This window comes from Malus sylvestris, chromosome 16 (assembly GCF_916048215.2).
Source record: "Malus sylvestris chromosome 16, drMalSylv7.2, whole genome shotgun sequence".
In the NCBI taxonomy this organism is placed as follows: Eukaryota; Viridiplantae; Streptophyta; class Magnoliopsida; order Rosales; family Rosaceae; genus Malus; species Malus sylvestris.
Window position 1 is genome coordinate 1,346,165 of NC_062275.1, and position 13,829 is coordinate 1,359,993.

A 13,829-nucleotide genomic window follows, 5' to 3' on the forward strand; every position below is an offset into this window, starting at 1 on the left:
ACTCACACTCATATTTTATTCCCAACATCATGATGTCTTGAATAATCATTAAAGAAAAAGCACTACCTTTTCTCTTTTCTTACAATGATGATGTCTTTACTCATGATTATGTCTTTACATGATGATGTCCACTTCTTTGTTTAGTTTACAAGCCGAAAGGCATTTGGATTGTGGTAGTCACCATGTCTTCAATTGTTGTCAACACATGACTCATAATTACTCACAAATGTATGAGCCAAACACAACAGTTAACTCATGAAAGCGTCTAAGGGCTTATGTGGGTGTTGATGAAGGAGATGCATGCGCCTAATATCTGAGTAATTTCCTCTTATTTGAATGAGCCTATATTATCAGTCTTCTTTTGATCCAATATTAGTTCTCTCGTTTTCAATATTTTGTACTTCAAGCTTAAGATATAAGTTGGAATTGTCATATCTAATAAGAACAGGCATTTTAGTAGGTTTGCAGCTCCTGCAATTTGAGAGGAGACTGAGAGAACATACGTGAAGGCACGGGAAGATGGTGGCCGCACTGTGGATGTCATGCGTTTCTTGTTAACGTATGGGCTTGATCCCGTTATTGGTACAGTGGAGAACAAGCCATGTCTAAATAAAATGGTCAAAGAATCAGTGAGACGGCTACTCAAACAGATGGTAGAGTTTGAGTACAGCACTGAGAACATTGACTCCAATCCCCCAAAGTGTACAACTACAAGGATAAAGAGGGTCGCTTTGGTGTCAGACCATTCAATTCCACAAGAAAAAGGCCAAATAAGTTCCAATGAAGCCAGCCGACTGGCTTGGCCCCATGTAATTTGACAGCTTGATCGTGCAGTTTATGATTATTGAATCTTGATTAGTTGTTTTATCCTCAATAATATTTTTTTTCAGCGGATGCAACTTCCTTAACTTTGCTAGAAATATCAAGTGCCTTCGTTGTGATGATATTTTCCAAGAAGGACTGACACGACTAAGAGAGGATCAATAACATCTTCCGTTGAAGAAGGGGGACTGGATATGTGACAATTAATGGATGCTAAAATCTTAACATTCTTCTGTAATTCCATTTCTTATTGAGATTTAGAGAGTAAATGTCCTTTCAGATGTAGATGCTTGCAATGCAAAGAGAAGACTCCAAACCGGCAGATAAATCCCCGCAAGTGGGATGCGCATTCTTTCGTTTTCGATTTGGAAATCAATGCTTCAGTTTCAAGTGGTTCCGTTTTTCTAATTTACCTTACGTGATTAGAGATCTGTTTTCGTGCAGGTTCTACTTTAAGAGAAACATGGTGTGCTTAGAATGCGATCATAAAAGGCCAAAGGCAGCACATTCTTCGGAGATTTCTGCTGAACCTGTATGTGATGACGGAGGCTACCTTAAGAAGTTGAAGAGTTTGAATTCTACTAAGAAGATGACGCCTGCAATCGTTCGAACTCATGGAATGAGGCTTCTGGGTTAGTAGGCTTTTCCCGTCTCAGGAGGTAAGACGGAACTGTCTCAGAATCCACAAAAAAGGGACTTTGTGGAAGTTGAAGATGTTAGAGAGGAGCAAAGGCGCCTTGACGCATAAGGCAAACAATAACGAATCTAGGTATGTCAAAATTTCAAAAAGATTGGAGCTTTCTGATTCAACCGACGATGAAGAGATGTCAGAGTGGTTTGGGGGTGGAGGAAACCAGGATTAAACACCAAGGAAATTTGGATAATAAAATATCAAGTTTGGTTTGAAATCTGTGTAGGTCAGAAATCGTTTGGATTCGATTAGAACCCACATTGTTTTCATTTGGAAGCTTTAGTCATTGATGTTTGTACAGCTCAAAGTGATTTAGCAAAGATTTGTCTTTAGTTCCTTTATTTTACCTTTGCATGAACTCTGCAAGAGTAAACTGACGGTATAAGTGCCAGTTTCACCGGCGAGACCAGCTCCGGCAATGGGCCATATGTGTCCTCTCGAGTGCCTGGACTAAAAAACACTGCAACTGACACCCGAGGTTCGCGGTATGGGTTTGCCAACACCCGATGAAGAGCAGCTTTGTACTCACCGTTGGACATAATCTGAAAAATTAACCAAAGCATTATTCAATTATTCAATTATTCAATTTCGATTTTGTGACGAGAAGATATACACATATTCTAGACAACTCCAATACTCGAGAGATTTGTTCAAATGTTGGGTATTCAAACGGTACTCTACATGTTATAATATAAGTGAACGAAATGATATATTTTTTTTGTCCCTCCAAGATGGTCAAGGCTCAAGACAACACTATCATCTGTAAAAAGAGGCACTCCATTAGAGGATGTCAACGACATAGTTGGGGTTAAGCCACTTAACCATAAAGGTAAGTGAATTGAATGAGCAACAATGCGAAACAAGGGATCTATAACATTCACTCCCCTAATCAAATGCAATCAATTTTTAGGGGACTTGAGAAATCATCAGCTCCTGTACTTGAAGCTGTATGAATTAATTACTGTAAGTTCTGTCATACCTGAATTTCTCCCTCAAATTAACGAAAGTATGCATTAGTAATAAAACCCACAAAACCTCGCAATAGTAAAACCCAATTTGTGAAAATATCAGCTGGTTGTTGTAAAGTGGATATGTGAGCTGTTTTGATTACTCGACTTTGCAATGTTACGCACAATTGATTGATTTCTTCAGCTCTATCGTAATCCAGTTCGCCGATCAAGGTGTTCTCCACCGCCACTGCCGCCATGCTGTTATTTCTCTTCAAATTTCACCTCGATTCCCATTAGAGGGCTACCCATGAATGCTGCTAATTTTTATTATAGTAAAGATAAGTTACACACATCTCAAATACAATGGTTCGTACAGTTTTGGTCAAATAGTAGTATTTTACAGCTCAAAGTGATTTAGCAAAGCTTTGCCATCCAATCCTTTCTGGAAGAACCTTTGCATGAACTCCGAGAGCGTAAACTGCCGGTAAAGTGCCGGCTTCAACGGGGAGACTAGCTCCGGCAATGGCCCGTACGAGTCCTCCCTTCTGCTCGAATTAAAAAACACAGCGATGGCCACACGTGGTTCACGGGATGAGTTCGCCAACACACGATGAGCTACACTTTGGTATTCACCATTGGAAATAATCTGCAAATGAACCAAACCATTTGGTTTCAGTTTCCCAGCCAACAAAATAAAGGCCAAAAATCTCTATTGCCCGCCAAAAGGAAGGAAAATTCTCACTTTGCCCCCTCATCTCCGTCCAAAATTTGATTAAAATTGATGACGTTGCCGTCTAATTTCATCTAAAATTCTGTGGGGAATTTCTTTTGACATCGTATAATCTCTTTCTACACCTAGTTTACTCTTTATACCTATATTATTTTGGGTAAATTGTGATTTAATCTCTTGAACTATCACTCTAGTTGAAATTGACCCCTAAACAATTTTTTTGGTAAATTAGCTCCCTGATCTATTTAAAATCAGTCAATTAACCCCTTGCCGATAGATTGCGAAATCAATTCCGTCAAATTCAATGGCAAATTAATCATTTCATCATCAATTGTTACTTATCAGTTATAACCACCAATAAAATTTTAACATATGGACACGGAATAATTCAAAAACATATAGCATAATGAGATAACATAAAATAAAAAAACCAAACGTATATAACAGACCATCTCATATTGTCATTACATTTTATTTTGTTTTCAAATGTCATAAGTTTATTGATGGTTATAATTGGCAAGTAAGAATTGATGAAGGAAAGACTAATTTTCCTCTGAATTTGACCAAATAATGGATGGAATCTACCGACACGTGGTCAATTGGCTGATTTCAAATAATTCATGGGGTTAATTTACCAAAAAAATAGTTTAGGTGATCAATTTCAACTGGAGTAATAGTTCAAGGAGTCAAATGACAGTTTACCCTATTATTTTTAATTATTCTACAATATCTGGATTAAGTGATGGTAGGGTTTGAGTATTGGGTGTGAATTTATTGATAAATTTTAGTTTTATGGTTAATTCATCTTGTACTTAATGGTAATAATGGAATTTGATAAAAAAGACAATTCACATTTAAAATTTAACCTGGATGTAGAGAGATTAAATGAGTTTAAATAAAATTTTCCTATTGTTACCACCTCATCAAATTTAATGAAATTTAAGATGGCGTTTACTGCATGAGCAACTTGGAACAAAAAACATCACTTAAGGGAGAAGGTAGAATTATTACTTAAGTGTTGGTAAACTTGCTTATTTTTATTAGTGAAATATCATTTAATTTGCAAATTTTGTCTCAAAATGTATACTACATAGCATTACCCTTTTAAATTTTAATAATGATTAATGTCACAAATAAGAAATAAACACGTTAATCTATACTTAAATAATAATCCCTTATCAACTTTTATGTCATCTAGTTTACAAAATTCAGTCTCCTATCCCTTAGTAAATTTGTAAAATCCTCATTTTTTAGTATTTTTCACAACCTAAAAAAAAAGTGTTCAGTTTTTAAAGAAATTTTTTACTGTGCTGCTCAAAATATTGTCCGATACACCATATATCTAATAAAATGAGTTGAATTAAAAAAAACAAAAGACCATTTGTATGCAATTTATGGCAGTGGGCAGAAAGTAAAGCAATATATTTTCACACGTAGTTAAAGGTAAAAATGGAACTTACCTGAAGAAAATCCCCAACGTTGATAACGAGAGCACCGGGGACAGGTTTCACATCCACCCAACCCTCACCGTACTTCACCTGCAGCCCACCCATGTGACCCTGAAGCAGCACGGTCAGCACTCCTGGGTCAGAATGAGATGTAAGCCCAACCGTTAGATCAGGTTGCGGGCAGTACGGGTAGTAATTCCCCACCATCGCCCTCCCTTCCAGACACGTCATCTCCTGCAACCTCTTAGAATTCAATCCCAGCCCTTCGCTCGCCAACTCCATAAGCACCTCTCCCAGCCGTTTGATCTCACGGTCCCACACAACAACATCCTCCCGGCAAATCTCCGGAACTTCTTCAGGAACCGGCGGAATCGGGCCCAACCTCATTTGAAGCGTGTCCCTCCAGCTGGCGGCTTTTGAGCTGTAGAGGTCCAGGTTGGAGAAATACGATACGCCCGTGCCCATCTCTCTACGGTAGAAGCGCGCTTTCACCTCCGTCGGCTGCTCGTGGAAGGCCCTGATGGCTGCGATCATGCGGTCCAGGATTACGGATGGGATGCCGTGATTAGTGATCTGGAAGAACCCGAACGTGCGGCAGGCGCGGCTGATTTGGTCAACGATGGAGGAGCGGCGATGGGTGTGAAGTTCCGCGAGGTCGATGGTGGGGATTGGGATATCGGGTTTGGTATGGTGTCGGGGGTCGGGTAGAGATTCGGGCCTGTGGATGAAGAAGCGGGGGATGGAGGTGAGGCCAGAGTCAACGAGGCCTTTGACTCCGAGCTTGGAGTTGTCGAATTGCTTGATTTCTTTAGCTCTATCGTAATCCAGTTCGCCGATCACGGTGTTCTCCATCGCCACCCCCGTCATGATTTTGAAAGTAGAGAGGATGATTGATTTATTAATTTGATGGAAGCGCTCATTTATATTGTGATATATTATTTAATTTGTAATTTTAGTCTTTAAATTTAGTTTTCTTAGCAGTACTTAATTTTTAAATTAAATTAGTAAATCAAATAAGACGTCACAAATTAAAAATAAACATGTTAATCAACGTTTAAATAATAATTTAATTATCAGTAATTATATTATTTAATTTACAAAATTTAATCTCCTTGTTATTATTTTCATTAGCCAAAACAAAGAGCACAAGTGCCTAAACTATTAGCCAAAACAAAGAGCACAAGTGCCTAAACTATTGTGTAGTCCTAACACAATGGGTCATGATAAGGTTTTAACAATTGCAACCAATAAAATGCAGAGAAAATGTAAAGTCATTACACAAACTCTCGAGTCCCTCCTGTTTAATATCTGTTTGGATCCAATTTTACATTATCAGTCTGAGTAATCGAGGCTGTTAAATGAACAGAATTTTATACCGTTTAATGATAAAGTGATTGAAATGATTTTTAATTATTATTGAGAAATAATATTATGATTTTAATTATGATATTATCTCTTAATATTATATTAAATTATTTAAACCTAATATTTGTCTAAATCCCAATTGATTTGAATGATGATGGAATATGGGGATATGCTTTAAGGTACGACATTAGATAATGAAGCATGCAGGATGGGATGATTATCATATAAGTGAAAATGGTGCGCGCGTTTTGATGTTGTTTTGGTTTTGGCCACATGGATGCATCTGAGCAAAAATAAAGGAGATGCCGCATGCAATGGCATATTCCGGTTTAAACTAGAACTATTACAATGATATGGTGAATGGGTGATAAGATTTACATGGATTGCGTGTGGTTGGAAGAAAGTATGTGGCATGCATGGCTGCATCCAGACAAATAAGTGGTCAACCAAAAGGAAAATAATGGTATTGGATAATGATGAGATAAGAAACCTAAGTAGGCTAGGCCTTTTTGCATGGTGATGGATGTTGTCAGATGAGTTTGAAGTTATAAGAATTGATCACAATGCATGTCATGCGAAAGGGTACTTTGAGATTTCAAAAGGATGCTTATGTCTGCTTTTGCAGAAATCCACGGGCATAAGGAGACTTGGTAGATTTTTGCATGTGTCAAAGATAATATTAGTTATTTTGATATTGTTTTTGGAGTGTATTCGGAAAAGTTCTCTATTGGATTGTCGATCAAGGAGACTCGGCAATAAATACAAAGTTGCAAACATCTCATCAACCCTTTCAAATCAACACATAAATTGCCCTGCACAAAGCTTCTTAACAACTTTGAGATTTTTTCCTCTTCCTCTTTCTTCCTGCCAACACATTTTCAGTTTGAATAAACCTGAAGGCAACCGGCGACATCTTCAGTTTGGATAGACAACACTATAACCATGGAATCAGCCGACTGAGGAGCACATTCAATTTGGATAGACAGCACTACTTCGAGACCGACTGATTATTTATTCAAGTCTCGATCAACAAGGATTTCCAAGTCCTTGTTGGTAGATGTCATCTCATTAGCCTTCTCAGCTAAGTGAGGTGTTACAGGTCAGGTCCTAGGCTCGACATATAGGACGCCGAGTTTTATTTTATGATTGGATATTCACAAGTATATTTTAGAGTTTGGCATTCCGACAGCCAAACCACATTTACTATCAAGACATTTATCATTTTCGAGTCTTTGTATTCGTATAGTTTGATACAAGTACGGTGTACCTATACTCTCACGAATATAATTACTCAGACCGAACCTCGTGCTGACGATTTGTGAACTTCGCAGAACTAGCAACCTTGTCTTCAGGCTCTAGAACACGAAGGTTAAGACATGTTCCTTCCTCGGCCGCAATCGCAAGATCAAGAAGTCAACAGTGCACCCAACGCGACATCAACACATTTTACTACCTAACCAAGCTCGGCCGGCAAGTTGGCACGCCCCGCACACAATCGAATAACGTAGTTAGCTTATTAGTTACTCGGCCAGCTCACCACGTAGGCTTGGTAATTCTCAAAGTCATTTATCCCGGCTTGGCAATGCCTCCGCCACCGCATGAGAGGGCAACCCATTATTTCTACGGGTAGAACGACGAACTTAAGAGTATGTGAACGAATGCTCTTAATTGTCGAAGCAGACTCCACATTTGATAATCCAATTCGTATTTTTATTACAATAAAGATGAGGACACACCTCTCAAATACAATGGGTCATACTTCAGTTCTGGTCATATAGTAGTATTTTACAGCTCAAAGTGATTTACCAAGGCTTTGCCATCCAACCCTTTATTGAAGAACCTTTGCATGAACTCTGAAAGCGTAAACTGCCGGTAAAGCGCTGGTTTCTCCGGGGAGACCAGCTCCGGCAATGGCCCGTATGAGTCATCCCTTCTACTCACATTGAAAAACACAGCGATTGACACACGGGGTTCACGGGATGAGTTCGCCAACACACGATGATCTACACTTCTGTATTCACCATTGGACACAATCTGAAAACGAACCAAACCATTACATTGAGTTTCGGTTAAACAGCAAACAAAATAAAGGCGAAATAGTTCTATTGCCCGCCAAAAGTAAGGATAATTCTCACTTTACCCCCCTTTACTTATGTTTTGTGTTCGACTTTGCTCCTTGTCATCATCTCCGTCCAAAATTTTGGTTAAAATTGATGGCATTTCATGTATAATTTCATCTAAAATTCCGTTAAAATAGTACCACTACGACCTCATCAAATTTAAAGAAATTTAAGATTGAGTTTACTGCTTGGAGCAAATCGTAACTCAAAGCATTACTCAAGGGGCAAGGTAGGGTTTACCTTAACACCAAGAACAAACTGCAATTTAACAGTTCTACAATTAAGCCTAATAACAAATAAACTAGCAGGGAAATTTACTGAATGCAGATACAAAGTTTGATTGCTAAAGAGAAAATCGGTTAAAGTGATTTCGACACGTGATAGAGATGCTCTGGCAAGAACGACTATTAAACAAAGGCAAAAAAACGTAGAAGACTTAGAAAGAGACTTAAAAATAAAATTTCGAGTACTTGGGGCAAACGGAATACTTCGTGCAAAACTGAGCACAATAACATTTTAAAGGTCATACATCTAACCCCTCTTAGGCCTAGTTTGATATTACTTTTTTTTTTCACCAAAAATTGTTTTACTTTAAAGTTAAGCAGTAAAAAAAATCTTTGATAAAAATAAAATATACTACTTATTTTAAAAATAATAGCAGTCAAACAACAGTTTTAAAAAAGAGCACGTAGGTTGCTCTTAAAAGCCGATTTAATACAAAGCGAAGTTGAACCTTTGAAATACTTTTAACTCCGGTAATAAGTTCATTAATTTTAAACAATGACATTATTTATAAACATTGCTTTTACATTATTTTATATACCCACAACACTTTTAAAAATACAAATTATCAAACTTTCAACTACTTTCTTTTGCAATTAATTATTCTTAAAGTACAAAACAAGCAATTTATTATAAAAAAAACACAATAATCGCAAATTGACCCTTAGTGGAATATGACTTAATTGTTGTTGTATTGATATGTTGTCGTTTTGATCATTTGTAGATGTGTAAAACACTCATTTTTTTAGTCAATTTCACATCCAAAAACAAAGCGTTGAATTTTAAATGGCATAGGGTTACTTTCACAGGCAGTAAGAGTTAAAAATAGAATTTACCTGAAGAAAATCCCCAACGTTGATGACGAGGGCACCGGGAACAGGTTTCACATCCACCCAACCGTCACCGTACTTAACCTGCAGCCCACCCATGCGGTCCTGAAGCACCACGGCCAGCACTCCCGGGTCAGAATGAGATGTAAGCCCAACCGTCAGATCAGGTTGCGGGCAGTACGGGTAGTAATGGCCCGCCATCACCCTCCCTTCCAGACACGTCATCTCCTGCAACCTCTTCGGGTTCAATCCCAGGCCTTCGCTCGCCAGCTCCATCAGCACCTCCCCCAGCCGTTTGATCTCGCGGTCCCACTCAACTACATCCTCCCGGCAAATCTCCGGTACTTCTTCAGGAACAGCGGGAATCGGGCCCAACCTCACTTGAAGCGTGTCCCTCCAGCTGGCGGCTTTTGAGCTGTATAGGTCCACGTTAGAGATATACGATACGCCCGTGCCCATCTCTCTGCGGTAGAACCGCGCTTTCACCTCCGTCGGCTGCTCGTGGAAGGCCCTGACGGCTGCGATCGTGCGGTCAAGAGTTACCGATGGGATGCCGTGATTAGTGATCTGGAAGAACCCGAACGTTCGGCAGGCGCGGCTGATTTGGTCGACGACGGAGGAGCGGCGATCGGTGTGAAGATCCGCCAGGTCGATGGTGGGGATTGGGGTATCGGGTTTGGTATGGTGTCGGGGGTCGGGTAGAGATTCGGGTGGGTGGACGAAGAAGCGGGGGATGGAGGTGAGGCCTGAGTCAACGAGGCCTTTAACCCCGAACTTGGATTGGTCGAATTTCTTGACTTCTTCAGCTCTATCGTAATCCCGTTCACCGCCGATCGTGGTGTTCGCCGCCATGGTTTCTCTTTTTCCGGTCAGAGAAAATTGCTTACCACAAAGTCCGAAAGGATGATACAGAGGCCCTGGATTTAGGCAGCAGGCACTGTGCATGAATAAATAATGGTTTTGGTGGGAGAGAATTCGGATAAGACGTGTTGCCCCAGAACTCCATCTCCATTGCTAACGGGTAAATTACACTCTCGCTCCCTAGTGTTTTGTTCTTTTTTCATAATAGTCCATAAATTATGAACATTACAATAAAACCCTTGAGGTTTAAATCTATTTTACTAACACCCCTATGGAGTAGCATGTAATTTCAGAAAACTTTGAAAGGTTTGTAGAAACACGAAAATTCTCAGTCATCTCAGATTCTCAAAATGTCAATCAGAAATAGAACCAATCCATCTGGTTGCGGTTTGGTTCGATTTGGAAGAGAGATATTTTGACCAAATCATCGGTGACGTTTAGTTCAGTACGGTTTTGAAGTTTGAATCGAAATAGAACCAAATCATTTATTTGCGGTTTGATTCGATTTCAAACGTTTTTTATTTCAGTTTCAAACCATTTGCAAACTAAATGTTTTAGGTCATTAATACAACATAATTGAGTTATGGCATTCGTAATACAACCCCAAAAAATAAATTGTTCATGTAATTCAACAAAAAAGTTTTGGTGTTTCAACTTTCAAGTTCCTACTTTGCATTGTCCAACCCTTTCGCTTTCCTTTTCGACACTTACTCTTCTAGAGCTTATGAGGCCTTTAAGCTTGTGAAGGGGCTTATCAGCGATACTTCGGAAGATCTTGGACGTTATGAAAGTGAACCAATGGATGAGCAGCCACTGAACCTTGTAAACTAAAAGCTTGAGATCTTCTTGAAGCTTGTTATTGTGGTTGGATTTAGAGTAAAAGAGGCGATACTTGAATTCAACTTGGCCAACTTTACACAATACAAAAACATAAACAATATAAATTACATTAGTTGTTCGAAACTTTTTGAAGCCCACAAATATTTTTTTTATACCATGTAGTTCGATTTTAGATATTAAGAACCAATGCCAAACTGTTTTTTAGCTTGCGGTTCGGTTTCAAACCGAAACCGTTTCAAAATCACAAAAACTGAACTGTTTGGTGCAGTACGTCTCAGTCCATATTATATTTTCGGTTTTCGGTTTCAAGTGCTCACCCCTAATTACACTTGGAAACTAAGAACTATCAAACATTAATAAATTAATAAAAAACACTAATGTAATTTAATAATTGCCAAAACCAAATCCATGATCAGCACTATCAAGAAATAAGGCCAACTATAACATGATTCACAGCTGCAAAATACAATAGTGAATGGTTCATACCGTTTTACAGCCTAAAGTGATTGACCAAAGCTTTGCCATCCAATCCTTTCTTGAAGAACCTTTGCAGCAATTCTGACAACGTAAATTGCTGGTAAAGTGCCGGTTTCTCCGGCGAGACCATCTCCGATAGTGGACCATACGTATCCTCTGTATTACTTGGCCTGAAGAACACTGCAATTGCCACACGTGCTTCGCGTTTTGGGTTAGCTAACACCCGATGATCTACGCTTTTGTATTCTCCGTTGGACATAATCTGAAAGTCAACCAAAGATTCGTTCTTGTGACACAATGAAAGTTACAGGTTAAGAAATCACGAACAACCACCTTGCATATAATTCTGGAAAATTGAAATACCAAAGCTTATATATTCCCGTGGAATCGTAACAACAGAAGAAAGTAAAACGAGAAAGTATGAAAATACTTATTTCAGTTAAATATCGGTGAAATTCTTATATTTCGTCTAAATCAGTGCTTGAAATTCTCTAAATTTAATATTAAATTTTCATCATTTCTATTGAAAACAGTCAATATCGAAATTGATACGATATATTCTTTGATATTTTCACCAATACTAATATTTTCGACACTGAGTTTTGTAGTTGAACTACAGTTACCTGAAGTAAATCCCCGACGTTGATAACAAGAGCACCGGGGACCGGCTTCACATCCAGCCAACCCTCACCGTATTTAACCTGCAATCCACCCGTTTGGTCCTGAAGCAGCACGGTCAAAACTCCCGGGTCAGAATGAGACGCAATCCCCACCGTCAGATCAGGCTGCGGGCAGTAGGGGTAGTAGTGGCCCACCATCATCATCCCTTCTAGACACGTCATCTCCCTCAATCTCCACGCATTCAATCCCAGTCCTTCGCTCACCAGCTCCATCAGCACGCCTCCCAACCGTTGGATCTCCTGATCCCACTCAGCAACCGCATCCCGACAGATCTCAGGCACCTCTAGAGGATTCGCCGGCGTGGGGCCCAACCTAACTGCTAGCGTGTCCCTCCAGCTGGCGGCTTTTGAGCTGTAGAGGTCGAAGTTGGAGGCATAATTTACGCCCGTCACCGTATCCCTACGGTAGACCCGTGTTTTGACCTCCGCCGGCTGCTCGTGAAAGGCCTTGATGGCTGAGATCGTACGGTCCAGAGCTGCCAACGGGATTCCGTGATTTGTGACCTGGAAGAAACCGAACTTTCGACACGCCTGGTTGATTTGGTCAACGATGGATGAACGGTGATGGGTGTGCAGGCCGGCGAGGTCGATGGTGGGGATCGGTGTTTGTTGGGAATCGGATTTTGTATCGGGTAGAGTTTCGGGTGGGTGGATGAAGAAGCGGGGGATGGAGGTGAGGCCAGAGTCAACGAGGCCTTTGACTCCGAGTTTTGTGTTGTCGAAATCCTTGATTTCTTGAGCTCTGTCGTAGTCGTGTTCGCCAATCACGGTGGTCGCCGCCATGCCTGCTCTGTAGAGTTCAGCTCTGGTGTCTCTTTCTTGATTTGATATAAAAACTGTGGGTTAGCATTTAATTAGCAGAGTGATACGGCCGGCGCGAGCAAATTAATAATACGAATTGAATTGTTAGATGGCAAGTACAGTACAGTTGACTAAACACGTACTCACAGGCTCCCACTCCCACAATTGCTTATTTATTAATTGGGTTTCTTTTTTTTTCTTTTTTTTTTTGGGTAAATTACATAGTAGTTTGAGGTCTATTGCAATCTTATACAACATCTTTAAAACATTTCACTTTCATATCTCAAGTACTATTTTATTTCAATTTCATACAACCGTTATATTTTTCATCCATGGATCTGTTAAATGCTAACGTGGCTGCCACATATATGACACGTGACTGCCAAATGTCTGCCACGTGGCAAATAAAATAATTTTTTAATTTAAAAAAAAAAAACATATCTGCCACTTTTTTTTTTCTCTCTCTTTCTTCTTCTTATCTTTCTCTTTCTCTTTCTTCTTCTTCTGGGTTCAGACCCTTTTTTTTTTTCTTTTTCTTCTTCTTATTCTTCCTCCTCCTCCTCGTCTTTCTTCTTCTCTTCTTCTTCTTCTTCCTCCTTCTTCTTCTGGGTTCCATCTAGGGGTGGGTTCAAAAAACCGAAAACCGAAAAAAACCGAAAACCAAACCGAACCGAAACCGAAAAAACCGAACCGAACGAAAAAACCGAACCGAATTGAAAAAACCGAACCGAACCGAATTCTTTTGGTTCGGTTCGGTTTTAATGATATAGAAACCGAACCAAACCGAACCGAACCGAATTAATTAAATTATTTTATTTATTTAATTATTTGTTTTGGGTATTATTTTCTAAACCCAATTTGTAAGTTAAAATGTGCTAACCCAATGTGTTGCCAAACTTTAAGCTCAAAATATTAAAAAAAGGCCTATAAAA

General features: G+C 39.4%; 2 protein-coding genes and 1 long non-coding RNA gene across 4 annotated transcripts; 1 reads left to right on the forward strand and 2 right to left on the reverse strand.

Moving 5' to 3' along the window:
* LOC126607258 (uncharacterized) lies at positions 1–1,854 on the forward strand. Its single transcript, XR_007617541.1, has 2 exons — positions 1–317; positions 461–1,854. It is a non-coding gene; the product is annotated as an uncharacterized LOC126607258 (long non-coding RNA).
* A 911-nt stretch (positions 1,855–2,765) lies between these two features.
* On the reverse strand, positions 2,766–10,240 carry LOC126607248 (1-aminocyclopropane-1-carboxylate oxidase homolog 4-like). Of its 2 annotated transcripts, XM_050274777.1 has the most exons (3): positions 9,662–10,240; positions 4,654–5,070; positions 2,766–3,109 (listed from the first exon to the last, which is right to left on the reverse strand). In XM_050274777.1, exons 1-3 carry the CDS (start codon positions 10,181–10,183, stop codon positions 2,861–2,863), a joined length of 1,188 nt encoding a protein of 395 aa, XP_050130734.1. In that variant the 5' UTR covers positions 10,184–10,240; the 3' UTR covers positions 2,766–2,860. The 2 variants fall into 2 exon arrangements, with proteins under 2 accessions (XP_050130734.1, XP_050130733.1); XM_050274776.1 differs by lacking the exons at positions 2,766–3,109; positions 4,654–5,070 and adding an exon at positions 7,695–8,040 and having other exon boundaries at positions 9,245–10,210.
* A 396-nt stretch (positions 10,241–10,636) lies between these two features.
* Positions 10,637–13,003, reverse strand: LOC126607250 (1-aminocyclopropane-1-carboxylate oxidase homolog 11-like). Its single transcript, XM_050274779.1, has 3 exons — positions 12,040–13,003; positions 11,426–11,678; positions 10,637–11,010 (listed from the first exon to the last, which is right to left on the reverse strand). Exons 1-2 carry the CDS (start codon positions 12,877–12,879, stop codon positions 11,430–11,432), a joined length of 1,089 nt encoding a protein of 362 aa, XP_050130736.1. The 5' UTR covers positions 12,880–13,003; the 3' UTR covers positions 10,637–11,010; positions 11,426–11,429.
* Between the last annotated feature and the right edge of the window lie 826 nt (positions 13,004–13,829).